At 30.9% G+C, this 26,008-nt stretch overlaps 3 protein-coding genes across 6 annotated transcripts; 2 read left to right on the plus strand and 1 right to left on the minus strand.

Annotated features, from left to right (window-relative positions):
* Nucleotides 1–6,285: 6,285 nt before the first annotated feature.
* Nucleotides 6,286–8,274, minus strand: LOC8287642 (protein STRICTOSIDINE SYNTHASE-LIKE 13). Its single transcript, XM_002529436.3, has 4 exons — nucleotides 7,857–8,274; nucleotides 7,393–7,677; nucleotides 7,099–7,266; nucleotides 6,286–6,867 (listed from the first exon to the last, which is right to left on the minus strand). The coding sequence occupies exons 1-4, from the start codon at nucleotides 8,225–8,227 to the stop codon at nucleotides 6,468–6,470; spliced, it is 1,224 nt and encodes a 407-aa protein (XP_002529482.2). The 5' UTR covers nucleotides 8,228–8,274; the 3' UTR covers nucleotides 6,286–6,467.
* Nucleotides 8,275–17,247: 8,973 nt separating this feature from the next.
* On the plus strand, nucleotides 17,248–20,958 carry LOC8287644 (probable disease resistance RPP8-like protein 2). Its single transcript, XM_025159176.2, has one exon. The coding sequence runs from the start codon at nucleotides 17,626–17,628 to the stop codon at nucleotides 20,890–20,892; it is 3,267 nt and encodes a 1,088-aa protein (XP_025014944.1). The 5' UTR covers nucleotides 17,248–17,625; the 3' UTR covers nucleotides 20,893–20,958.
* On the plus strand, nucleotides 20,914–25,149 carry LOC125368574. Of its 4 annotated transcripts, none has more exons than XM_048378451.1 (3): nucleotides 20,914–20,997; nucleotides 23,616–23,667; nucleotides 23,998–24,542. In XM_048378451.1, exons 1-3 carry the CDS (start codon nucleotides 20,981–20,983, stop codon nucleotides 24,349–24,351), a joined length of 423 nt encoding a protein of 140 aa, XP_048234408.1. In that variant the 5' UTR covers nucleotides 20,914–20,980; the 3' UTR covers nucleotides 24,352–24,542. The 4 variants fall into 4 exon arrangements, 2 of the variants coding, with proteins under 2 accessions (XP_048234408.1, XP_048234407.1); XM_048378450.1 differs by having other exon boundaries at nucleotides 20,915–20,997; nucleotides 23,610–23,667; XR_007217097.1 differs by lacking the exons at nucleotides 20,914–20,997; nucleotides 23,998–24,542 and adding an exon at nucleotides 24,549–25,149 and having other exon boundaries at nucleotides 21,997–23,667.
* The last annotated feature ends 859 nt before the right edge of the window (nucleotides 25,150–26,008 follow it).

Below are 26,008 nucleotides of genomic sequence, written 5' to 3' on the forward strand. Positions count from 1 at the left end.
GACCAAATAGCGACTACAATTACAGCGACCACTTGTAGTGGTCTCTAAATAGTCACTAAATGTGGCGCCAAAATTTGATAGGAAAAATAACAACCACTTTGAGATCACTTATGTGGTCTCTAATTTAAAGACCACAGAACATGGTCGCTAATTTAGTTGCCAATTATCTGTGGTGTTTTAGCTACCATTGAAAGACCGGTATTATGATCTCTGGATTAGAGACCAAAAATGTGGTCTCTATTTTAATTATCAGAATTATATCACAAATAATAATAAATATTAATTTAATAATATTAACTAAATATAAAATATAATAATAAAAATTAAATTAATAATAAAAAATAGTAAATAATATAATTTATACAAATATTATTTTATAAAAAATTTAAATAATATATCAAATATATATAATAAAAATATCAAAATATAATATTTTAATTTTTTATATATTATAATTTTATTTTTATATTATCTTATTTTTTTTTATTATAAATTTTTTTATTTAATATATTTATATATAAATTTAAAACAAAAGTATAATTAGATGTTTCTTTTTTTTTTAAAATTACATAAATTATTGTATATTTTCCAATACTACATTTGTTATCAAATTCTACAATCTCATTTAATTACTTAATATGTAAAATGAAAAAATAATTTAATTAGTTAGTATGTAAAATGAAAAGTAATGAAATGGAAAGAAGCATAAAAACTTTGCATTTTAGGCTAAAAGTTTTAACACATTTCATAAACAAATTTGCAGGGAAAACAAGAATAACTAAGACTCTTCTTTATAATTTACAAGCCCTAATCTTATTTCCATCTTAAGCCATTCTCTTTCACACAGTCGCCCCATTTCTATACTCTCAAGTCTTCACTGAAGCTTCCATCATCTTCTTTTTAAAACCCGCCAATTTTGCAGAGTAGTCATCATCATCTTTTTTTTTTGTTCAAATGGGTTTGCGCACTTCTCAAGAAGTTCTAGAGTTTGCAGAACTAGTATACCAACGCCGGAGATCTCAATCTTCAAGCAATTGTTGGTAATGTCGCCTTTAGTGAAAATTCTTCCACTTTCGAAGTTGATGATTTTTCTCTTTCCTTGGAGAAACCTAGCTCCTTTTACGATGTCCACAATTAGGTCCTTATTAAGCTCCATTAACATATAGCTTATGCCTTTTCACTTCTAATTAGTAACTCAATAATAAAGTTTTCACCTTTTATAATTTATGGTTTAATATTCTTATCTTTGAGAATATTTAGGTTGGGTTAAGGTTTTTAACTTTTACAATTTTCTAGGTTAAAGCTTTTACTTTTTTGAGTTTCTAGGTTGTGTGCAAGATGTGCAGTTTCAGTTTGTGGACAATATAAATGTATTAAAGAAGTAGTTAGATTGGATTTATGCTCATTCAAGGAACTGGGTATGATATGAGGAAAAAGTCTTGGAATTTGGCAATTTCTCTTAGGATTGACAATGATATTATTAAAGTATCTTTTAAGAGAATGAGTAAGAGCTTGGGCGATGAGTGGTCTTATAAATTATTGCTAAATAAAGACATAAAGGTACATGAATTTATTTTTCGATTTACTTCTTTGTTTTTCTTTTTCAGTTATTCGATATAAATTATTTCGTTCTTTTATTTTGAAATAATTGCTGCAATATTCATTTCTAAAAAATATTTTATAGATTAGATTATAAGGTTGAATTGTAGCATACTTAAGCCTAACTTAACAAGAATTTATACTAACATAGTTAGTCAATTGCCAACATGTTTATGATCCTATAGGTCAATTGGTTTTTCCGTGTTCATATGTGTATTTTTGTTTGAGGGAAAAAAATATATAAGTTATTCATTTAGTAAAGTATGTCATGTTGCACAATGGATACACTTTGTGTTATTATTTATTTGTAATATATTTAATATATATTTAGTAATTATATTAATGAACTCTATCTCCTTCATCTTCCTCTATTTAATTTTGAGAATTAAGTGAAGATTAAGTAGTTTCATGTTTGAGTGTTTTTAGCATCTACTACTGCCATCTTATGATTATTATTATTTTCTCAATCATGATGTAGTGATTGCTTTTGCTATTTTTTTATGGATGTCTTTGTTCTTTTGGGCTTATGCATGGAATGGAAGGAATAGAGGTAGTAATGGACCAAATGAGGAATTTTGATCTAGAAGATGATGTTGTAAGCATTTAATTTATATATATATATATATATATATATATATGTGTGTGTGTGTGTGTGTGTGTTTGACAAAGAAAGGAAGAGTAATATTAAAAACTACATGGCAAATGTATAATATTTCTACATATGTGGTTATGGTAGTCTCTTCTTTTTATTCACTTTAAATTCATTTTATAGTTCATAAAATTAGAATAATCTTGAACTCATAATTGCATGGACCTTACCTCCTCTTAATAGGGTAAAAACTAATATGGATGGTGCGATGAGGCCTTTTGATTGAGCTTGTGCTGGTGGCTTAATTAGAAATTTCAACGGTATTTGGTGTTCAGGTTTCAGTGCCAAGATTGAAATTTACAGTGTGCTTGTTGCAGAGGCTTGGGGTTCTACTGTCTGAGAATGGCTTGGAATAGAGAGCATACACAGGTGCTCTTGGAAGTGGATAATAAGTTTCTAGCTTATGGTTTCTTAAAATTCTCCTCTACTATGAGAGCATTCAACTTCTCCCATTTAGGACATTTGTTGGCTCGATGAAGGCCATTATAAAAGAAGTAACCTAGATTGTTCTTGCCATTAGATGCAAAATTTTTATTCTTACCCTTTCATTTATCACCCCCATTTTTCTTCTTGCCATCATTTCTCCTTCCATTTTCTTGTTCTTGCTATTTTTCTTTGGACTTTGAAGTTGAGAGAGAGTCAAATTTTTTTTTGCTTAATCTATAATAAACCAAGGCATCAACAAACAACAATTGACTAAGAATGTCTTTCACATTCTGCCTTTGGAGTTCAATTTATGCGTAAGGTTGCAAACTATATAGGAAATTGTATAGCTTATCTTCCTCTGACATATTCTGAATATCCAACATTAAGAAACTAAACTCCTTCACATAATCCCGTACCATGCCATTCTGTTTGAGATGCTTCAAGCCATCTCTTACAACTTAAGAAATATTTTTAGGAAAGAATTGATCTTTCATCTTATTCTTCAATTTATCTTGCATTTTGATCTTTGGCCTACCAACACTTGCATCATCTACTGTGTGCTCTCTACCACATTTTTGCATCACTAGACAGATACATGCTAGTAATTGTCACATTTTTAGTTTTTGGAACACGAGTTGTAATGAAATATTGCTCGGTATCCCACAAGAAATTCTTGAGTTCCTTAGCACTCCTTATACTTACAAAAGATTTTTGTTTAGTAACTATTACCTTGAGACGTTTTGCGATCTTTTCAAGCTATTGCCCATAGTCCGATGGAGTGTGACCAATTACATGTGCAATTCATCATTCTCTTTGCAAATTTTATTTAATTCCACAAGAGGAGACTTCTATAATTCCATCAGGTCAGCCTCAGGAGTGGCAATTTTTGCAAACACAAAATAATCTTCTTCCCTTTAAGAAATTCTACAATCAAGGCCTGAAGTCTTACTAATCTTTCACAAATTTCATTGTTGCCCCCAGCCATTGTCTAGTGGCTATGATACTAATTGTCATAGGGTCAATTTTCGTTCACAAATTTCTGCCTGTGTGGCAGCTAAGTCTTACACTTAGTTCAGCCAACCAACACTTCCTCCAACTTTTACTGAGTATAGTATTATGAAGTTTCCATTAATAAATCAAACACACAATTATAATCAATACATAATGATTTACAAGAATCATTCGCAACCTTTTTTATTCTCAATAATAAGGAAATACAATATAAGACTCCTCATATAGATATTCCCAAAGGCACACTACTGACTATTCAAAAACAAGGCAGTTACAAAAGAAGTTATATGGGGATCATTACAAGGTAGTTATCGAATATGGCAGTTGACACCCTTGACTACCCTATGGACTTATTATACTGCATCTTGATCATATTGGCCCAACTGCTTCTTGCCACACTGGCAATCTGCCTCACCATGTCTAAAACCTATACAACTCTGCTTGCTTTGTAATTGCTCCAAGCTAGCTAGCTTGCCCACTTGTCATGCTATCTGCCTCCCACATGTTGCACAACTTACTTCCTACGTGCCTCATTTGTATGCCCATTTCATTGGTTGCTTAGCATTATGCTAGTGACAGCCTGTACGACAATTCATCACCTAAGCTAACCTAAAATACTACTTAGGCTAGGCAACCTACCCATTGCCTTGCTCGCTCACATTGCTTCATATGCCTGTTTGCATGGTTGATTGGCTTGGTGCTTGGAAGCAATATGCCAATCCCTTGCCTGCCAAATCAAGGGCCTAATAAAAGGCTTGTAAGAGATAGTAGGATAATTAATTATATTGGTAGGACAAAGTTTATTTTGTGGTTTGTAAGGCCTTGAAATTAGGTTTGAACTTAATATTAGATAATAGTTTTTTTTTTTTGTATTTAGACCATTATCAATTGTATTATTTTTAAAGCCTATTTAAACAAGTTTACTACTAGATGATAATACTCTTATATATTTTTTAGCAGCCAACTTGTGCAAATATTTTCGATAAATATGCATATAATTGTGATAATGGCAAAAATGTCAACATAAATCATTTACTTAATCAAAACCTAAAGATAACATGATATATAACTTAATTATAAGCTAAAATGAGCTTAACTTAATTGTACATAATTAGCCATTTCACTAAACTAAAATTTATGAATAACAAAATAACTAAGATGGATAAAAGAAAAAATATTGTCAATATACAACAATTCCTTTTTTTCTCCTTCATTTGATGCACTTCCTTCTTAACCTCATTAAGCTTCTTCACTTTTTTCCCAAGCTCTTTGATCTTATTTTCTACCTCAATATAACTCACAGAAGCTCTTTTATACAACCATTTCAAATGAAAACTTCATAGTTAAGAACAATCTCTCACTTCTTCGAATGCAAAAGCATATTATTTATATGGTTGCTAAAGTACTCATCATACCCATAATAATTTATCTAATGATTAGCTTACCTACTTGAAATAGCTTGTTTCAGAAATCCTCTCACTCCATAAAACCTATATATTAGCTCTCATCCCACAACGACAGTCGACTTACTGATGCACAAAAATTCATAAGCCTCTCGTTGATGATCATGTCAGTCTCTTCAACCATTCTTTTGCATTATGGTTAATAATCGTGATGAATTTTAAGTTATGAAGAAAAATGGTGAAATGGTGAGGCATTATAAGAAATTGGGATTTTTATCTTTAAAATGGTAAGATATATTTAAAAAATTCTAAGGATAAAATAGACAAACAATATCTCACTACCAGGTCACTTTCACGCATAATTTTTATAAATTCAAATTATTTGATGTGTCAAACATTTAACGAGACGTTATCAATTTCTACTTGTCAATTGATAAAAGGCTTGATGTGTGCAAAAAGCTCTTTAAAATATAATTAAATTATGAAGATTAATTGAATAAAATATGTAAAGTTTAGGACCTAATGATGCATTTTGCCAATAAAGAAAAAGCAAAAGTATAAATTTTGGTTAGGATAAAGTTGAAGAAATTAATCTGTTATGCTTAATTGGGATATTTTTTAATTAAAAAAATTCTGTGTGTTTTAATTTTTTTAATATTTTCTTAGATATATATTCTTTTTTTAGTTTTATTTTTGGTATAGGGATAAAGCTAATTTTTGAAAGAAAACGGTATGTTCTTGTCTTTTCAACAACAAAATTTGGGTGACCAGATGTGAAGATAATGATATAAATAGTCACTGAGCGTTGCACTTAATTTTATTTTAATTACAAAATTTTAATTTATTTTGTTTCAGTTATTCAATTTTAATTTTGGTTGCATATTTAGTCATATTACCAATAAAAAATTGACATGTCACATTTTCTTTTTATTTAATTACTTTCTTTTTATTGTTTATTTTTGCCAAGTATCAATATTTTATTTGCAAAATGACTAAATTGAAATAAAATTAAAATTAGATGACTAAAACGAAAAAAATTAAAATTTTATGACTAAAATAAAACTAAATGTAAATTACAGTTATCATTTATATCATTAAATCCCGGATTTGAGCAATTATACTTTCATCTGCGTCTTTCTAACGCCCAACTGCTGCTACCGACACTTTCTCCTTTACAAATAAAATTTGAATCAACAATTTGGAACAGCCGCAATGAATACTTTATTAGTGACTAAAGAGAAATAAAATCCCACAAAATACCAAGTTCATCAGACACTTAATCATCATCATCAATATTGTTACAGAACTTTCAAATGAAGGCAGCCAGCCATTAGTACACATCACAGTCAAGTAAAAGTCATCAAGACATCTCATAGCAGCTAAGGATAAGGAAGTGTAGCAATATGGTTATGAGCAACAGTTCCAATCCACAGCTTTCCTTGTACCTCTCTAACTTCACTCACTAACTTCATTACTACTCCCTTTGGATCCTCTAGAACTTCTAAGATTTCTCCATTTTCATTGAATAATGATACAACAGTGTACATCTTCATCCCCATCAATCTGGCTAAGATGCTCATTCGGATTGGTAATCTGAAGTATACGCTTCTAATCCATGGATTGTGTGTAAGGATCTCCTGTGCTCGAGTCCTGCAACAATCTATTGCTACCCAGTAATGCCCTTTGTCATTTACTCTGATATTGTCTGGGAATCCTGGTAGGTTTGCTACAAGTTCCACGTTTCCAGTTTTTGGACCCTCTATCCAGTATTTCATTATTCTGTGCCATTGTCACACATGTTAACAAATAATCAGAACTTAACCTGACTCTAACAGAAGATGACGCTATATATTACTTCACGTCAGGATTCAAATCATACAAATAATAATACCCCTCCTGAATATTCCAAAGAATTATCTTTACTCTAGTAAAGGGTTCGTCATGTGAGTGATTGTTTTAGTTAAACTTGACAAGGAATAAGAAAAAACATAGAGATGGAGGCTTCATCACCTGCAATTGGTGGTCTCAGTGAAGAGAAGGAATTTTTGGTCCTTAGACAATTGTACCCCATTTGGAAATGCTAATCCATCCAATACTATATGAGTTGTTCCTGTTGGAGGATCATATCTTAGAAGCCTGCCAGTGGATTCTCCTTCTAGCAATATGAAGAAATGGTTCCTGAAATACAATCGCTATCAAAAGACATGAAATGTACTTGAAACTACAACGCAAGAAAAATGAGAGAAATTCTAGGTTAGAGGCTTATTGGTTAAGAAACTAGCTAGCTAGTTATAAGTCACTCACACTCTGTCATATCTCTTGCTGGTATCTGTAAAGAAAATGGATCCATTTTCATGTATGTCAAGATCATTGGCAAAGAGTATTGGCTTCCCAGCTACTTGAGTTGCCAAAGGCTTGGCAAGTCCTCCTTCAGGTCCAATAACCAGAAGACCATAATAAGAATCAGCAACGTACAGATTTCCAGTGTTTTTGTCGAACCTTAGGCCAAGTGGACGACCACACCTTTTCTCGTGCTTCCATTGCTTTGCTGTGGTTGAGTCAACTCCTTTAGCGCAAATCTTCTCTGACCTTTCAGAACCAACTCCAAACATAATTAGTAGCAAGAAATCAAGAATGTTTTATTGATAAATTGTTTTTTTTCTTTGATTTATTATCGGTCTTATCGTTGATATTGAGACGACTGAATTCTATTCATTGATGCTGATCAATTGAAGTGATTTGATCAAGTAATTAGAAAAAGAACTCACCAGTTTGTAGTAACAACTGCGAATGTTTCCCATCCAACAGCTTCCCCCATCCATCTAACAATGCGTCCGTCGGCTAGTCCGGCATAAGGGCCACGCCCCAGGCTATCAAACTCCAAGGATTCAGGGCCAAAAACTTCATCAACAAACTCCAGTTTCCCAGTTCCTAGTCTCGCTTCCTTATCTCTTGGCCAGTTTTCCATAACTTGCTTATAAGGTGCAACATCATGCTCAACAGGCCTGAAGTCATGGCGCCCTAGCGGTCCCATTTTAAAGGGATCCATTACAACAAAGCCTAAAGCTAGAGTAAGAAAAAAGAAAAGAGGGTGCTGCAATAAGACCCCATCTTTATGTAATAAGCTTTTCTTCTCCATCGCAAGAACCCTGGTTAGAGAGAATGTGTGTTGAAGTTTTAAGAGTAATGTAATGATTGGAAGCAGGTAGAGGATAAGTATTTAAGTTGGTATGGATTTGATATTATGGGAAGTTAAAGAGTGCAATGCAGGATTTGTGATGGGTTTTGTGGTTTGAAGTAGGTAGTCTTCTTGTTGGCCATGTTTTCTGCATTCTAATTCTCCATTTTGTTATTGTTGAGAAGCAAATCAACAAAGTACAAGAAAGTGCATATGATTTTGTCCTTAGTAAATAGATTTTCACCGGTGCATTGCGTTGCTTTAATAAATCAAGTAGTGAATCAGTTGTGAGTGGTAGATTTCAGTAGCTTGCACATACAATTAGTGTATTACTCAAACTCAATTTATCTAGAGAAATGCAAAATTATGAGCATGCTTATTCAAGTAACAGTGGCTTTGTTCTTCCAGTTTTGGAAAATATCTTTTGCAGTAAGTTCTAATAACCAAGCCATTAGATCTTAAGAGACATGTAGGTTATTCTACACCCTACCTAATATGGATTCTTATTTATAGCATTAAGAGTTCATATATTTTAAACTAAGTGCATGCCTTTGGAAAACTGATTAACAACTATAGAATATCTTAACTGGATATTTATTGTTTTAATTTCCTCTATTTGGTAAATTTGAATTTTTTTTAGTGTAAAGAATTTAAATAATTTTTCTTTTGACTATGTAAGTTTGATTTATTATAAAAAAAATTAGTGTCTAGTCTAAGTATATACCCTTATAAATGACTGACACATATTTATTAATTTTAAGCATTATTTAATATCCAAATATAAAATATTTATATATATAAATTACTTTCATATCCGTTATATTGTATGTATCTAATGTAGATATGAATAATTTTTATTTAAATTTTGCATTTATCAATATTTTATGACCAGTAATTTTTCTTTCAATTTTAATTGTAATGAATTTAATTTTAGATATTGAACTGTATTAACATGTATGAGAAGGAGAAGTTCTTAAGATAAACTAATGAATATAATGATTCATATACTTGATAACTTGGTGACTTGGTCAAGAAAGGTACACTATCAAAAAAGTCTTTAAGTTTGATTCAAACTCTAATGTAACTAAGTGAGCAATGGTTTTAAGTTGTAAAGTATATAATAATTATAGAATAATAAATGTATCTGACATGTTGTGTCTCAGTCCTTTATATAGAGATTTGAGGTCTTCTAGTCCTACAAGGAGTAGGACTTTGTGAATGTAAAGTCTCCCAATTTTAATAAGATTAGTCTTCTTAGTCATACAACAGAATTCTAGATCGGATTGGATTTCTAACTAGAGTCTGACTAAGACTTGGTCTTCAAGACTTCTTGCTGGACTTGAATTTAGACTTAGTCAACCCCTTGTTTCTTAATTATGATAACTCAACATGCAATGCTCGACCTACTCTTGTTCAGTCGGCCTATTCTTTCGTGGTTGACCTATTCTTCATGGTCAGCCTACTCTTTCATATTCGGTCTACTCTTGTCTGGTTGGTGTATTTTTTCATAGTCGACCTATTCTATCATGATCGACCTATTCCATCATAGGCGATCTATTCTCCATAGTCGGCCTATATTTTCGTCAATTATCAATACTAGTTATATAATGATTAATTAAATAATCAAATTTTCACATGTTATCCCTATAAAAAAAATTCCTTTTAAAAATATATTTATGGTACACTACTAAATGTTTAAATAATTACATAGCTTTAATAGTCTCAAAAATGAATATGATAAATGAAGATTTAATATTTCTTATTTTGCAAGTTATAAGAAAAAAATTAACAGTATTTTCAGCGGAGTAGAAAATAATAGGCTATTTACTTACGAAAAATTATAGGTTTTTTTTTTTCGGAAAATTTTCTGAAGAAAATGAAGACTGGAATTGTGTATTTACTTCAAAAAATTTCCAAATAGAAATCTAAAAATTAGTTCATTTATTTATTTTATCTTTATTCAAATAATTATCCTGTTGCTATATTATCACATCTAACTCTTAATCCATACTCTTGATTTTAGTGGTTTGGTTTAGATCCAATAGAGATTCTCTTTTTAATTTCGTGAAAGTTGAAACAAATTTTATTAGTAATATTGTTCATAATTTTCGTTTCATAATGATTTTACATATAAATATCAATATATTATAAATTTAAAACCTTCTATTATTGTTTTACTATTTTACCATAATTTAATTTATTAACTTCATAAAGAAAAAAGACTTTATTTTACACTTATTTGATTTTTAATTTATTATACGATATATTTGTTATAATAAAATATTTTATATTAAAAATAGACTATTCAATATTTATAATTTAGGAAATAGTTTTCTATTTGCTAAACTAATCAACACGATGTTCTAATTCTCAAGAAAATAAAATTTGAAAATCTTCTATGAATGCAGAAAGTTATTTTCTCAAAGTAAACAGAAACACCCATGCAAAATGCTTATCGACAAGAAATGACCTTATATCGCTAAGTCCCATCACTCTTTAATTACCTAGCCATTCTCTTGGGGGGCGATCGCAGAGCTCCATCGTTGCTGATCAATATCTTCCTAGCTCAGAGATTTAAGTTGTCATCCAACATGTCAAACGGCTAGCTAAAGTCCTCTCTGGCACTTTTGTTCTTGTGCGCAGATACGGTCATTGGGGCTCATACTGTAGCCAGAAAATCCCTTTGTGACGGTGCTTGTATGCCCTTGGAGCAGTTTTGTTAATTCAGCTCCTCTTGCTGTTATAAGTTGCTGTACTTTTCCGGTACCTTACTGGTACTCTTCTAATCAAGAAATTCTACCTTTCGAAAGAGAAAAAAAGAAACCAACTAAAACATCACTTTGTCCAAAATATTTGATTTATACAGTAAATGAATCTTGGAGCCTTCTAACTTCTTAAGAATGCATAGCAGGTGCTTAACCTTGAATTTGATTTCTTAAACCTTGTTTTGTGTTCGTTGGATCAGTTTTATACTACTAAAATCTTTATACAAACCGTTACAGAACTAGAGAACGGTTCTTACATGATAATAATTAATCAATTTATATACATATAATATTATTGCTATAATACCAAGTCTCATCCGCAGTTTATTCTTGGTGAGGTTAAAACAACTACTTTGTTGAATTGGATGCTTAGTGTGGTTTATGGTAGTCTAATGAAAATCTTAGAAAATCCTTGTCAAATACATATAATATTAGTGTATAATGTGGGTTGGAGAAACACTTTTCCTAATGCATTTGTCAAGCATTTGCCTCGGCATAACTCTGATCATAGCCCTTTACTGAGCTCTCTTGTTCTTAAAGTATATTTAAATGGTAATTGCCCTTTTCGCGTTTAAGCTGCTTGATTCACTCATCATGATTTCGAGAAGGTAGTTTTGTCAAATTGGAATAACTCTAGACCAATTTTGCATAACACCAATGGTCTTGCTGATGCTCTTAAAGTCTGGAACTCGGATTCTTTTGGAGAAATATTTAGGAAGAAGAAAAGATTATGGGGTCGTTTAGCTGGAATTCAGGAAGGTCTAGCTAGAGACTCTTCTCATCGGGTAGTTGTGCTTGAGACTCGTCTAAGGAAGGAGTTGGATTTGGTTCTAAAACAAGAAGAGGTTTTTTGGTTTCAAAGGTCTGGGGAAGGGTGGATAAATTCTGGTGATCGCAATACCGAAATTTTTCACCTTTGTACAATTATTAGGAGGAAGAAGACATTTATTCAAGGTCTTAAGAAAGATAATGATGTATGGATTTGGGATCAAGAGAGATTTAGTAAGATGGCATATGAATACTTTAAAAACCTCTTATTCAGAGGAGCCTGAAATGCGTTACACTAATCAGCTCCCTTGTGGTTTATTTCCTAAGATTCAGGAGATTGAGTTGTTAGATAGTCATTTTACTAGGGATGATGTGAAGGCTGCTTTGTTTGAGATGGGACCTTTAAAGGCACCAAGTATTGATGGGTTTCAGGCTTGTTTCTTTCAGAAAATGTGGCATGTGGTAGGGAGTCTATTTGTTCATTTGTGCTGAATTTTTTTCCACTGGTATATTACCGAATCTCTCAACAGTACTTTGTTGGTGCTTATACCTAAACTGTCTAACCTAAAAGTATTAAACAGATGGGTCAAATCAATTTATGTAATGTGTTATATAAATTGATTAGTAAGACTATGATGCACAGCTTAAAAAGTAATCTGCCTAAGATTGTGTCTCCAAATCAGTGCAGTTTTATTTTTTGCTGTCAAATTTTTAAGGAAAAATCATTCCAACTACCACGATCTTTCACCATTTTTTCAAATATACCATCACCTTATAATTTTATCTTTTTGATCAATTATCTTTGCGTTCTATATGAAATCTATCCAAGTTATTTCAAGAGTGTGCCTATGATTACATAGCACCCAGATATGTCTTTTTTTTGCCAACATAGAACACACCGTCATAAAAAAAAAAGGCAAAATTATTCAAACTACTATGACCTTTTACCATTTTTCAAATATACCCTCACCTTATAATTTTATATTTTTGGTTCATCATCTTTACGTTCTATATCAAATTTATTCAAGTTGTTTTAGGCTAATGCCTATAATAATATTAAATAAATTCAGATAAAAATAACATTAATATTAAATAAAAATACTATAAAAAAATTATTTGAGTCAATATTATCTACATTATATTTATCTGTCCAATGAACCTAAATAAAAAACAAATGCTTCAATGTTATTTGAAGTAATATATGCACCACATGGGAATTTTTTAAACTTCTGAAAAGACTTTGGCAGAAAATATGCTGGCCATTGTGAATTACCAAAGTTGCATTCTTACTAGTCTTTGGCATTGTTGTCCTAGAAGATCCGACTATCTTTTTTTTTTCCTTTTGAACAAACTAATGACTTGCTACACTTGTCTGAGATAATCTCTAAAACACAATGCTTATTGAAACGGTGAGTTTTGGGTTAAAGATGGTGCATTCTATGTTGGCGAGAAAAAGACACATATGCATGCCATGTCATCATAGACACCCGCCTGAAACAACTTGGATAGAATTGATATAGAATTTTATAAAAATATTATTTTAAACATCATAAAATTCTTCATTGATAGTAGATTTGTCAACTTTAATTTTTTTTTTGTGAAACTAATTGGTGTCTAGATTAATTTGCTAGATTAGGACATGATTATTTAATTTATTTTTTACTTTAATATAGTTTAATTATAATGTACAATAAAAATAACAATAGAATGATATTTTTAACTAGAAATATTTATTTATATTAATAACTAAAATTAAATTATATAGCGATTTAATAAAATTGTTGTAAATATAAGTAGTCTTAAAATGTTTAAATTTGCTTAAATTAAATTGTATTAAAATTAAAAAATTAGAGCAAAAAAAGAAAATTAATTAATTTTTTAATTAGATAGTAAAATTGATTTATGCTAAAAATAAGATTTTACTCTAATTTCATAATAAAATTAATTTTGGACGGGTTCATATTTGATAATAAGTTCAAGGATCAAATTGTAATCTTAAATTATTAGTTTGGTTCTTCAACTAACACAAAATTAGGTAGTACTCAAAAGGGTTTTGATATAATAAAAAAAATACAGGGACCGACTTATATATTAAACCAAACCCTAGAAGGGTAAATGTTTTTCAATCTTATAAGTATATAATTTACACCAAGTTTATTTCGACTATGCAAATCTTTAAAATATATTATAAGTATATTTTGAGTATATAAAAGGTATTTTTGTAGTATATTATGAATATATCCAACTTATAATTAACATACTTATGTAAAAATACTTTTAATGGACAAAAAATTACACATTTAAACTGAAAAAAAATAATAAATCATTCATAATAATTTCAAATAAATAAAATTTATAATTTAAAATATATGTATGAAAAAATGATAACTATTTAGTATCAAAGTAAATAGTCCTATCATTAGACCTATTAATAATATCATAAAATTACTTATTCATCATGTACAATGTGTTAGCAGAAAAAGCACATAACAATTACATCAAGTTTCTTTTCCAAATCTTCGTTGCCTATCCACCTCCTTAAGCTCCACATAATTCAAACTCATTATCAAAAAATCTCATTTTCCTTAAATTTTGCATAATAACATGGTCATAAGCCTCTTTCAATATCCGTAAGCTTTTTGTTTAAAAATCATAGTTGCACCTAATCCTTTTTCATAAAAAAGAATCATACATATATAAAATTAGTAAAATGCAAAAAAGCTACAAATTTTAATTTTTTTGAAGTTCTAACAAAAATTATCCAACAACATTTATATTTTGTATTTTTAAAATCTAAAATCTTAGTTGTCCTATGCATGGATTATCGTAATCTAACAATATCATATTATATGAATAGAAAAAATTGGACTTTTTGTGTTAATTTTTAACCAATAATTAGAATTGACTAAATAATAGTTTTCAAGCAAACATGATAGTAAGACTAGTATTATAATAAAAAATGCAGTTAACAATATATAGTATATTCTGAATATATTATGAGTAGATAATAAATATCTACTACCACTATCATTATAATAACTAAAACTAAAATAACAACAACAATAAAATAAAAGAAAAAAAGTATAGAGCATGATATGGAGTTCAGGTCTTTGTGCCATAAGAAACGACTAAATTTTTCTCTTAATTTCCTTCTCTAATTTTTCTATTTTATATTATTCTCTTTACCTTTTCAATTTTTAACTTCTCAAACTATACATACACTTTTTTGCAAAACATTTCATCAAACACTTAAATTGCATTTATTGGTAATACAAATTCAAAATCAAAAGCTTCAAATAAAAAAACTATTTTGCATACACATACGCATAAAATAAATATATATATATATATATATATATATATATATATATAACGAAATAGAAAGAAAGAAATTAATTTCTTCAACAGTAGCAAAGCGAATAGACTTCAAAAATTCTTTAAGCATATTAAACGATTTAAAAGTCCTTTCATAATAAAAAAAAAATCCAAATTAGCAATCACTAAAAGCATCATAAAAAATAAATCAAACCAAATAGTCAAATTTATTAGCACTTAATTAAAAATTATAAAACTAAAAGTAATTATACTTACTGGTGATAAGATTAATACAACAAAAATTTAAATAAATAAAAAATAAATTTCAAAACTAAAATATATCTCAAAACCAAATAATAAATTTTACTAGTATTTTATCAAAATCTGTAAAATATAAGAAAATGATATTTATACTCACCAACAGAGTATAAATCCCGTAAAAATCACAATGATCATGATAGATAATGTTAAAAAGCAGAAATAAAAATTTAAGGTACAACAAGTATAAAGCCAAAAAAATAATTTAAAGCCCTTTACATAAGAAAAATAAAAGGATAAGAAAAATAGTTTTTTATATAAATACCTCTTTTTATAACAATAATTGTATTTTTACTTTAAAAATAATGCTTTTAAAAATATATATATTTTTTAAAATATTTATAAAAATACGCTGAAGCCAAATATACTAAAAATTAACTAAATATCAATCATATATTAAAAACATTTATAAAAATCACACATCAACTAAAAGCAACCGAAAATCAATAAAATTATCAAGTTACAAAAAAAAATATATGAATAAAAATAAATAAAAAAAATTAAATTAATATTAGATTAAATAATAAATAAAAAATCAACAAAATATAAATCATATCCCTCTCATATCAACTAAAAGTCAACAAAATATCAATAGAAAATCATTCAAAAATAACTATGTGATATCTTAAATTTTTCTAACTTGCTATAGAGAATTTAACATTTTTCAAAGCCTTAATAAATATTTTAATTCATAAAAACTTTAATTAGTTAATTATATATATATATATATATATATATAATTAGTTACTAAACATTAGAGCGATAACTACCCTCTCTTTCTCGAGTTTCCTCTCTCTTTACATTCTGTCATCTATTGGCTCTTGTTCTCTTTCTTAATCTTCTTTGTTAATTTAAATGGATTATTGAAATAAATAATATATTAACATCACTTTTGTCTCTTCAATGCAAAAAGAAAAGTTTTTTTTTTTTTTCTTATCTTTCTTTTAATGAAAATAGTCTTTCTATCATAGTATCTAGCTCAAGAAAATCTGGTTTACTCTTTATCTCTATCTTCATATTCCCTGCTAGAGCTTATTTCAAGCCATTTTAATTTTATACAATAGATAAAATCACCTCAAAAATATCTTCAAAACTATTTTCTATATCTTTTAAGAATTTTTTTTGGTTGAATGTCGTTTTAGCTGTCTGCGACAAAGTTTATAATGGGTTGCTATGAAACTTCAAAAACAAAGTCCGTCGCTGAAATATAATTTTCTTATACAAAAAAATTGAAATGGGTTGTTCCAAGCTTTATAGCTTGTCATCTTCACCAACTTCACTGCTCCTTGTTACTTTTCTTTCCGTTCTTTTTTTTCTCGATAGCTATTCAACATAGAACTCCTATCACAGGATCTCCATGACGTCACAAGCTCTCCTCTGCCACCAGCCTCATCGGAAACGATCTGATATCGACGAAGTAAAGAAAAGAAGTTGTTGCCTCTCGCTATTGTTCATAGATAGCCTGTTTGCCCAACATGTTTTGACCGATTTAAGGCTAAAATGAGTTTATCTGCCCTTTTCAAACCTAGATATGTAAAGTTGCAGCCTTTGACGTCCCTTGGCTGGTGAAGAAGATTAAGGAGCTTGAAAAAATTGGCTCCTCTCACAAAAGCATAAAAATATAAAAAGAAAGATTAGAAATGTAAGGAATTAAATCAAGAGGTATTTTAATAATTATTTTTAAAAAAAGAGAGTATTTTTGTAATTAATCCTAAAAGAAATGGTAAATTCCTCGTTTTAAAACCCATTTTGTTCAATGTGTTTGGGCCTCGGACTTTGTTGCTCATGTTTGGTGGGGTTCTTTCGTTGTATTGATGTCTCTTCTCTGCTTTGATGTAGCTAATAAATGCAACAGTCTTTTCTCTTTATGGCGGTGGCCATCCATCAGCTAAAGTTATTTGAATCTTTGAGTAAAGCTTAGTTGCATTGCATGCATCTAGTTGGAAAAACAAACAGACCCACACGCACAGAGAGACAGATGGGGAATTATGGTTCTTATCATTTCACCCAATTGCCACTTGACATCTAGGTGCCCACTAGGCCAGCGTCATCCCATTAACTTGTTTGCTCTGGTTCTGGTTTTAATAGTCCCCCATGTTTGAATTCTTCTTACTCCAGCAAGCTTAAACATCAAAGAAGCTCTCAAATATCTCCATCCTTATCATTTATAAGCATCAGAATTCACATTTTATAATGAGAATCAAGTGGAAAAAGAAGCTTTTTTTCTGCTTTCACGTCATCCGTCACAAGGCATCAAATTCCAAAATGAGAAGCATCAGGAGCAAAAAGAAAAAAGAAATCACAGAAATCCCATCTGAGGTGGAAGCGAAAGATATTGTATTGGCAATATTGGGAAAAATCTCCAATCTTCTTATTCAAGAGTATTCAGATTCATTACTTGCTGTGGAAGATCAACTTCAACTAATTGAGAGAAGCTTGCGACTCCTAGCTGAGGAATCTAGTCGCGTGCCTGACCAGAGGAAATTAAGGGAAATAATATATGATATTGAAGACGTAATTGATGAATTGATAATCAGATCAAGGCCGGGAAAGAAGGGAGATTCTTACGTCAGATATGCTTTGGCTTTAGCTGATCTACGAGAGCATTTCTTTTATGTTTTAGCTCTCTTGGATTTGATTGATCATTATAAACTTCGTAAGAAGCTAGAACAACTCAATGTTGATATTAGAGATATATCTTCATTTCTTTATTGTTCTGGTTCATGGGAGAATTCCTTTTGCCTGTACCAATTGGATACGGGCAGCACAATTATATCGCCTGTGATAAACAAGTTTGAGAGCTTGGCCACTCAGAACCAGCTTCGTCCTACTCTGAGAAGGGCAGCCAGGTGGTTAAGAGATGAATTTAAGTGCCTGTGTGATTTTCTGAAAACAGTTGAATCTAGAGGACTAACTGAAGAAGGAACGGTGTGGATGGAAGAACTTTGCGATGTTTCCCGGTCAGTTGAGAATTCTGTTGGGCTTTTCTTGGAGACGAAGCAGAATGACAGAGGATCGTCTATTAAGAAATTGGTATGGGATCCCCTTAATTTCATTTCTCAGCATAGGCTTGCCCGGTATATGTCCTTCATTAAAAAGAAGATCCTTGATATTTCTAGTAGGAGATATAAAGCCATTCCTGTACAAAGTCCAAGGAGCTTTCGATTTCCTCCTTGCGGTGTTTATGGATGTCAGAGCAAAACAATTCCTTGTTCTGCTAGGCAACTCGATGTTATTAGTTTTGAGGAGGATGTAGATGCAATTACAGCACAACTACTGAAAGATGATCCTCGCTGCCTCACCATTTCAATTGTGGGTGTTGGAGGCATCGGCAAGACAAGACTTGCAAATTTAATCTATGAGAGCCAGACTATTGCAGATCATTTTCCGCATCGTTTTTGGGTTTCTGGAGCAAGCAGGGAAGAGGTCATAGGAACAATTTTGGGTATTAAAGGTTCAGACCTGTATTTCAATTATGAAGAGACAAAGAAAAGCTATGAAGACAGGTTGAGACGGATGGTTAATGCTTTTTTTATGGACAAAAAGTCACTCATAGTTGCTGATGCCTCATATGTAGAAGACTTTTGGAAAATTATGGGATTTGCATTCAAAGATATATCAAATGGCACAAGAATAATTTTCACTTCAGGATACCAGATATGTGCTCCACCAGTTACTGAGACTAACTTCACTTACAGACTGCATTTGAGAAGCCATGATGAGAGTTGGGCATTGTTCAATCATATTTTGAAGGCAAACATCCCTCCAAAGCTGCAGACTCTCAAAGCACGGATTATAAGGCAGTGTGGGGGATTTCCAAAGGTGATTGTGAAGCTAGGAGAACTCCTGTCACAGAGAGATGCAAGTCTAGAGGAGTGGTCAAGTGCTCTTGACCAACTGAATCAAGATGAAGAACCTTGGTCAGAAGTCTTGAAAGAGATCAATAAGTCTTTGCCTTTGTATTTGAGGCGATGTCTCTTCTATTTTGGATTATTTCCAGCAGGTTATAAAATCCCCGCAAGAAGATTGATTGCCTTATGGGTAGCTGAGGGCTTAGGGCGTCAACAGATTGATGAAAAATCATCTGAGTTTATTGCAGAGATGTGCTTGAAAGAGTTGATCAATTACGACATGGTTCAAGTGACAGAGAAGAATATCAATGGCAAGATTAAGACGTGTTGCCTGCCGGATGCTTTGCGACTCAACTGGTTCCTAAAAGCTAAGGAAGCTAATTTTCTTCAAGGTCACAGCAGTAGCAACACCTGTGTGTCACGCCGGCTTGCTCTTAACCAAAATGATTTTGTCTCAGGTAACAATGCCAATTCTCTAAACTCTTGTTATAAACATGTTGTCTCTATTATGTCCTTCGATACTCGATCTGAAAGTGGAGCAGGAGAAAATATTGGCAACTTTCTTGATAAGTTCATCTCTAGAAATTGTTTTCTTTTCCTGTGGGTATTGGATCTTGAAAATGTATACAAGCCGAGATTACCCAAGGCAGTAGGCCGGCTCAATCGGTTGAGGTACCTAGGCTTGCGATCAACTTACTTGGGGATCCTTCCTGAGTTCATTGACAAATTGCTAAACCTTCAGACATTGGATTTGAAGCGTGCTCATGTCGGAACTCTTCCTGGTACAATCTGGAAGATGCAAAAACTAAGGCATCTGTTTCTAGATGAAAGCTTTCGCAGCATGTTCATCCCTCGACAAGAGGACAGCTCTCTAGTTGAACTTCAAACACTTTGGGGACTCTTCTTAGATGAAGATAGTCCAGTAAGAAATGGTCTGGACACATTGTCGGGTATCACAAAATTGGGACTGATATGCAAGATGTCAGGCCCATCCCGAAAGACTGCAATGTCCTCACAATTGAATGCTGTGGCAAATTGGGTTCAAAATCTGAAACTTCAATCTTTGAGGTTGAAATCCTTTGACGATTCAAATCAACCTTCGGAGCTGTACTTGAATTCTTTATCAGGTCATGTGGATCTCACTAGTATCTATTTGGTCGGAAAGTTTATGAATCGGAATCTACTATCTGAGTTACCCAACAATCTGATTGAGCTCACATTGTCAGCATCTGGATTAGCAGAGGACCCCATGCAAACACTGGACAAGCTTCCTAACCTCAGAATTGTGATATTGCTCTTGGGATCATTTACAGAAAAGAAATATCTCTGCAGTTTTGGAGGATTTCCTAAGCTTGAAGTCCTTAAGTTCAAGAAGTTAGTGCAACTTGAGGAATGGAAGGTAGAGGAAGGGGCACTGCCGAGCCTGAAAGATTTGGAGATCGAATCCTGTACCAACTTGAAGATGCTTCCTGATGGGCTGCAACATGTTAGGACACTCCGCAAGTTAAAACTAACAAATTTGCCAATGATATCGTCAAGGATTAAGAATAATCAGGGCGAGGATTGGAATAAAATTGCCCATGTCCGCTGTATCTGCATACAAAATTGATAGAAACGCTGAGGAGAACTTCAAATATTATTATGTGGTGTTTCATTTGTTCTGATTGTGAAGCTATTTGCTCTGTCATTTTTTGTCAATGGCTAATCGTTGGAGGTGAGAGCTTCTCGTTGGCTTCTATTTAAGTTGTGTTTTTTATTATATTCTCACGCAGTATGAATAAATCGTCATGAAAACAGAAGACTAGAGTAAACAAAAAAATTATATAATTATCTTTTGATCAGAAATTAAGATTAAATAATAATGAAATTAAAAAATTTCACTCTAATTGATGAAATTTTATTGAGATTAATTCTTAATATTAAGTTTAAGGATAAAAAGAATTTCTTTTATTGATTAAGTCCTTTAATTAGGGCCAATAAAATTCGTCCCCAGGGCTAGGAAATCAAGATAGTTTAGAAAATCTTTTGAACTATCAATTTTAAATAGTGTCATAGTAGCCCAAAAGGGTAGTGATGCATGGTGGTACATGACAGTTACCAGACACATATAGTGACACAGCATCAGAAAATGAAATAGGCACAGACACAATGGATTCAGGTATTATGAAATATTAAACAATTTTTCTAAACCTTTTATTTTTGTGAACTTTATTGATAGTCATCTCAGTTGCTTAAATGCTACTTTATTATCTTATTTTGCTTCTTTAAGCGTTCAAACTCTTTGTTGTTTTTGACGTTATAAAAAAAATTTGATTCTTTTTTAAATACTCATTTGAACTTTGTTCAACTTTAAAATTTCTAATATTGTTGTTGTATTTTACTATCTCCTTTAATTGAGAAAGAAATATTACTATAGTTTTTATTTGTTTTAATGAACAGATTGAATTTCTTAACTTGAAGTTATATTGATTTGTATAATGTGTAATATTCTATAATAATTAATTTTTATATTAAAATGTCTATTATCTGTGAACTTAATATTCATTACAATTAATATTCATGTTCATTTTGTTTCATACATTATTGATCAGTGTTAATATTAATGTTTATTATTTAGTACTGCAATGCTCATTATCTGTATATATAATATTTATCAATATTCTTTAATAAAAATATAATTTATGAATGCTTTTATTATTTTTGTGATACATATTGAAATTCTTTTATGATTGATATAAACATTTATCATTTATAAGATATTCGTCATTAATAAAAATCATACACACTAATTCATAATATATATAACATAGACATAATATAGATCGTCCTTACACAGTTGGAAACAAAAAAATCAAGCTAAAGTTATACTACAAATATTTATATTGTAGTACACATATCTTTTCAACAAAATTAACTTAACAAACAATGAACATTTTACATTTAAATTAGTAAAAAAATTGCAAATTCATATACATATTGAACTGATTTTTATTTAAATAGTTTTATAAAATTTTATTTGTCTAGCTATAATGTTTTTGATCCAATATTTATATTCGAATAATAGTAAAATTTTCTCCGGTAGAAAAGTATTCAAGAATAGTATAGTACTGTATGAATTTAATTAAATCCTTACATGTTCCTCTTTGTTATTTGTTTATCCTCTCACTAAGTTTTACTCGCCTCTTTATTTTTCCAACCAGTATCATGCAGGATGTCTAGGAGATAGATCAGAATAGAAGTATTAACTGATAGAGCTTTGCGTTGCTAAACTCCATAATCTGGAATAACTGAAGATAAAAGATTGAATGATTAGGCCCAATTTAGAAATATAACTTATGATAATAAAGTGTTAAAGATAATGAGGGGCTTATATTATATGAAACCTTGTTTCTATAGGTCCCTTCTTGTTAGTAATTTCTAGGACACTTATGTAATACCCGTAAATTTTTAATTTAAATCTTTCTATTTTTTAGGAGTAATTTAGTAAATTAATAATTTTCATGAGTAAGCAAACATCATTTAATTTAATTTAATTCAATATTTCCCAATAATTCAAGTATATTAGTTTTGGTAAATCTTAATTTTAGATTTATAGTTTTAAAAGAATAGTCAATTTTATTCACATTCATATTAGTTTTATTTAAAATACTTGTTTTCTATTTAACTTGAATTTAATATTATATTAAATATTAATTATTTATTTATTTTATATATAATATCACTATTATGAGTCTAACTAAAGTTAGTTTATCAGAATAGGAATTACGGGTGTATAAATGCATGAATATATATATATATATATATATATATATATATATAAAAGGGGCTCAACACAATATCAGGTTTGGAAAAATTGCTGAAGGACCCCTGTACCCATTTTCTTCTTTCCTTCTTCCTCTCCCTCCTTTGCCATCGACCTCTTCTACTCCCTTATTATTTTATGATGTTCTACATTTTTTAGTTAACCATTATATATACATATATATACTTATGGTTGCTTTACTTTAGATATATGATTTTAACTCACTTTCGAGACTGACAGTCTCAATTTTAATTTTTCAAGTGACATAGGTTTCCGTCGACTTTTTCTTGACAGTCTGACTTCCTTCTCTTTCGGGCCTATTGTAACTAACTACATTTTTTGCATTTTGAATTATTTGAAACTCTAGACTCTCCGTAGTAGTAGACCCGAAATTTTATATTTTATCTTGGTTTGTTAAAAAATATGGAAATTACTAAGTAGTCATATTGATGGATTAATTTAATTATATTATGTTTACGTGAATGAATTATCGATTTGACTAATTAGCTCAAATGCTGGCCCAGATTCAGGCCTTGGTTCAGCAACCTGGTGGGTTCGGTTTGCAACATTCCGATGGGTCAGGTTCGGTCCCAACTTCTTTAAATTCATTAGAAAACATTACAAATATATGTCATAATGCTTGGATTATTGATTCAGGCGCAACTGATCACATTGACATAGGATCCCATAAAATTGTAAAATTTAACTCCTATTAGCAATTCTCAACATGGGAGAGTTGTTAATGGGGCCAAAGCCAAAATTCATAGCTGCGGTACCACTTCATTACTTAATACAAGCATTAAGAATATCTTGTTATTACCTGAGTTTAAATTCAATCTCTTATATGTTGGCAAAATTACTTGTGATTTAAACTGTAATGTTATATTCTCACAATCTTTAGTCATATTTCAGGACCGAAAGAAGATTGGTGAGGAGAAATTAAAAAATGAGTTATACTACCTCAAAAATTCACCCAAACAGTGTTTTATGTCAAATAACTCAATTGATCAAGGCATGTTGATGCATCAGCGGTTTGGGCATCTCTCTGATAAAGTTTTAAACCAATTATTTTATTACAATTTAAATTCTAGTAACTGTGATGTCTGCAAGTTTTCTGAACACACTCGCTTGCCTTTTCCTTTATCATCTAGTATGTTTGAAAAAGCATTTGATTTAATTACTCGGATGTTTGGGGACCTGTCTCCATTGAATATTTTGTTACTTTTACTGATGATCATTCACGTACCACCTGGGTCTATTTGTTAAAAGGAAAAGATGAAGTATTCTCTCGTTTTTAGGAATTATTTAATCTTATTCAAAACCAGTATGCTTTCTAATGGCATCGGTTTCGTGGCGATTGGACTCCGTTTGAAAATCGACGGCCGAGATCGTCCGTAATGAAGTGTTGAGGACCCGACTCCCGTTAAAATAAAGTGTTGAAATATTTGAATGTTTTCCTGCAGGTCCTGGACCCGTTTTACGGGAGGTAAATGTCCGTGTTTAGGGGAGGTTCTGCCAAATTTTCGGTAGAATTTACCCGAGTTGAAATTTTAGACGGTCAGTATTAGGAGTCTATACCTAATGTTAATTGTCAATTGTTTTAATGTTATTAATTAAATTATTTTCCGTGATTAGATAATCCGTTAGTTTGGCTCGCTCCACCAGAGGCATCGGAGCAGAGTTAGAAGGTCGTCAAAACTGTGAGTTAAAGTCATATATTTATTCACCGATTATGCTAAAATTTTTACGTGATAGTTCTGATTAAATAATTTAATAATTTAATAATTTATTTAATTACTATTCATATATGTTTCATTTATTGCATTATGGTTTGTATTTTCGTGTTGACTCAGGATATGACGACTGTAGAACATGCTATTTGATGAGTTGCGCCGGTATGAATCAGAGACAGAAAATAAATGGGTAAAGGTTTGTAACTTTTTAAAAGGTAAATTTAGGACTTGCCCTGGTCGAGCATGCTCTCTAGGCGCCGGCTTATTTGGAAACCGAAGTGACCAGACTAGAGTTAAGGATCCTGGTCGAGCTTCGCTCTTTGGGCGCCAGTCTTATTGGAGTAAGAGAGCCGAAAGGCTAAGACCGATAGTGATAATTAAGTGACCGGACTGGAGTTAAGGACCCTGGTCGAGCTTCGCTCTCTGGGCGTCAGTTCTGTTAGAATGAGAGAGTCGAGATATTAGTGTTGGGATTAGGATTCTGCTGAAGTACTCCGTCCCGTGATATAAAATAAAAATTTATTTATTTTATTTTGTAGAAGTATAACATGACATGCATATTATATTTTAATTAAATAAATATTTTATTGAAATTTTATATTTTGTTTTAGGATATATGATTTTAACTCACTCTTGAGACTGACAGTTTTATTTTTACTGTTTTCCAGGTGATTGTTAGTTTTCCTGCAGTTCTTATCTACCAACCCTACTCCTTCATCATCAGATTAATGTAATTGATTTTGGAATGCTTGACTTGTAATATTTTAGATTCTCCAGTAGAAATTTTAGACTTATCAGTTGTAATTTTAATGTAAATTTAGGTCTAGTCTAATTTATGCTTGCAGACCGAATTAAGTATATAGAATTTGATGGTTAAGATTAATTGTGAATCAGTGTCTTGGATTGAGTTTGAATTTCAATTTACATACTAATATATTAATATGGATTTTATAGAAATTATAATTAAATATCCAGGAATAATGAGATTCAAATCTCCCTCTACTGGAACGTGAAAGGAGACTAATTTTGCCCAAGCTCTTTGACAGACTCGGCTATGAAAAAATCCTCTTTTATAGATTCTACCGTTCACTCATGCTTTCATGGTCTCTTACTTTTATAAATATGTTTGAAGCATCTAAATTTCAATATTGAATGTCCATATTTTCTACGAAACCTTTCAAAATTATAGT

This window comes from Ricinus communis, chromosome 8 (genome assembly GCF_019578655.1).
Source record: "Ricinus communis isolate WT05 ecotype wild-type chromosome 8, ASM1957865v1, whole genome shotgun sequence".
In the NCBI taxonomy this organism is placed as follows: domain Eukaryota; kingdom Viridiplantae; phylum Streptophyta; class Magnoliopsida; order Malpighiales; family Euphorbiaceae; genus Ricinus; species Ricinus communis.

What these genes read in the sequence shown, in the direction of transcription:
- LOC8287644 (XM_025159176.2), top strand. Translation starts at nt 17,626, where the DNA reads ATGAGAATCAAGTGGAAAAAGAAGCTTTTTTTCTGCTTTCACGTCATC.
- LOC8287642 (XM_002529436.3), bottom strand. Translation starts at nt 8,227, where the DNA reads ATGGAGAAGAAAAGCTTATTACATAAAGATGGGGTCTTATTGCAGCAC. An exon ending in GCAGTTGTTACTACAAACTG is followed by an intron (nt 7,678 to 7,856) that starts GTGAGTTCTTTT and finishes TGGTTCTGAAAG; the next exon opens with GTCAGAGAAGATTTGCGCTA. An exon ending in ACTGAGACCACCAATTGCAG is followed by an intron (nt 6,868 to 7,098) that starts GTGATGAAGCCT and finishes ACAATGGCACAG; the next exon opens with AATAATGAAATACTGGATAG.
- LOC125368574 (XM_048378450.1), top strand. An exon ending in GCAACATTCCGATGGGTCAG is followed by an intron (nt 23,668 to 23,997) that starts GTTCGGTCCCAA and finishes GTCATATTTCAG; the next exon opens with GACCGAAAGAAGATTGGTGA.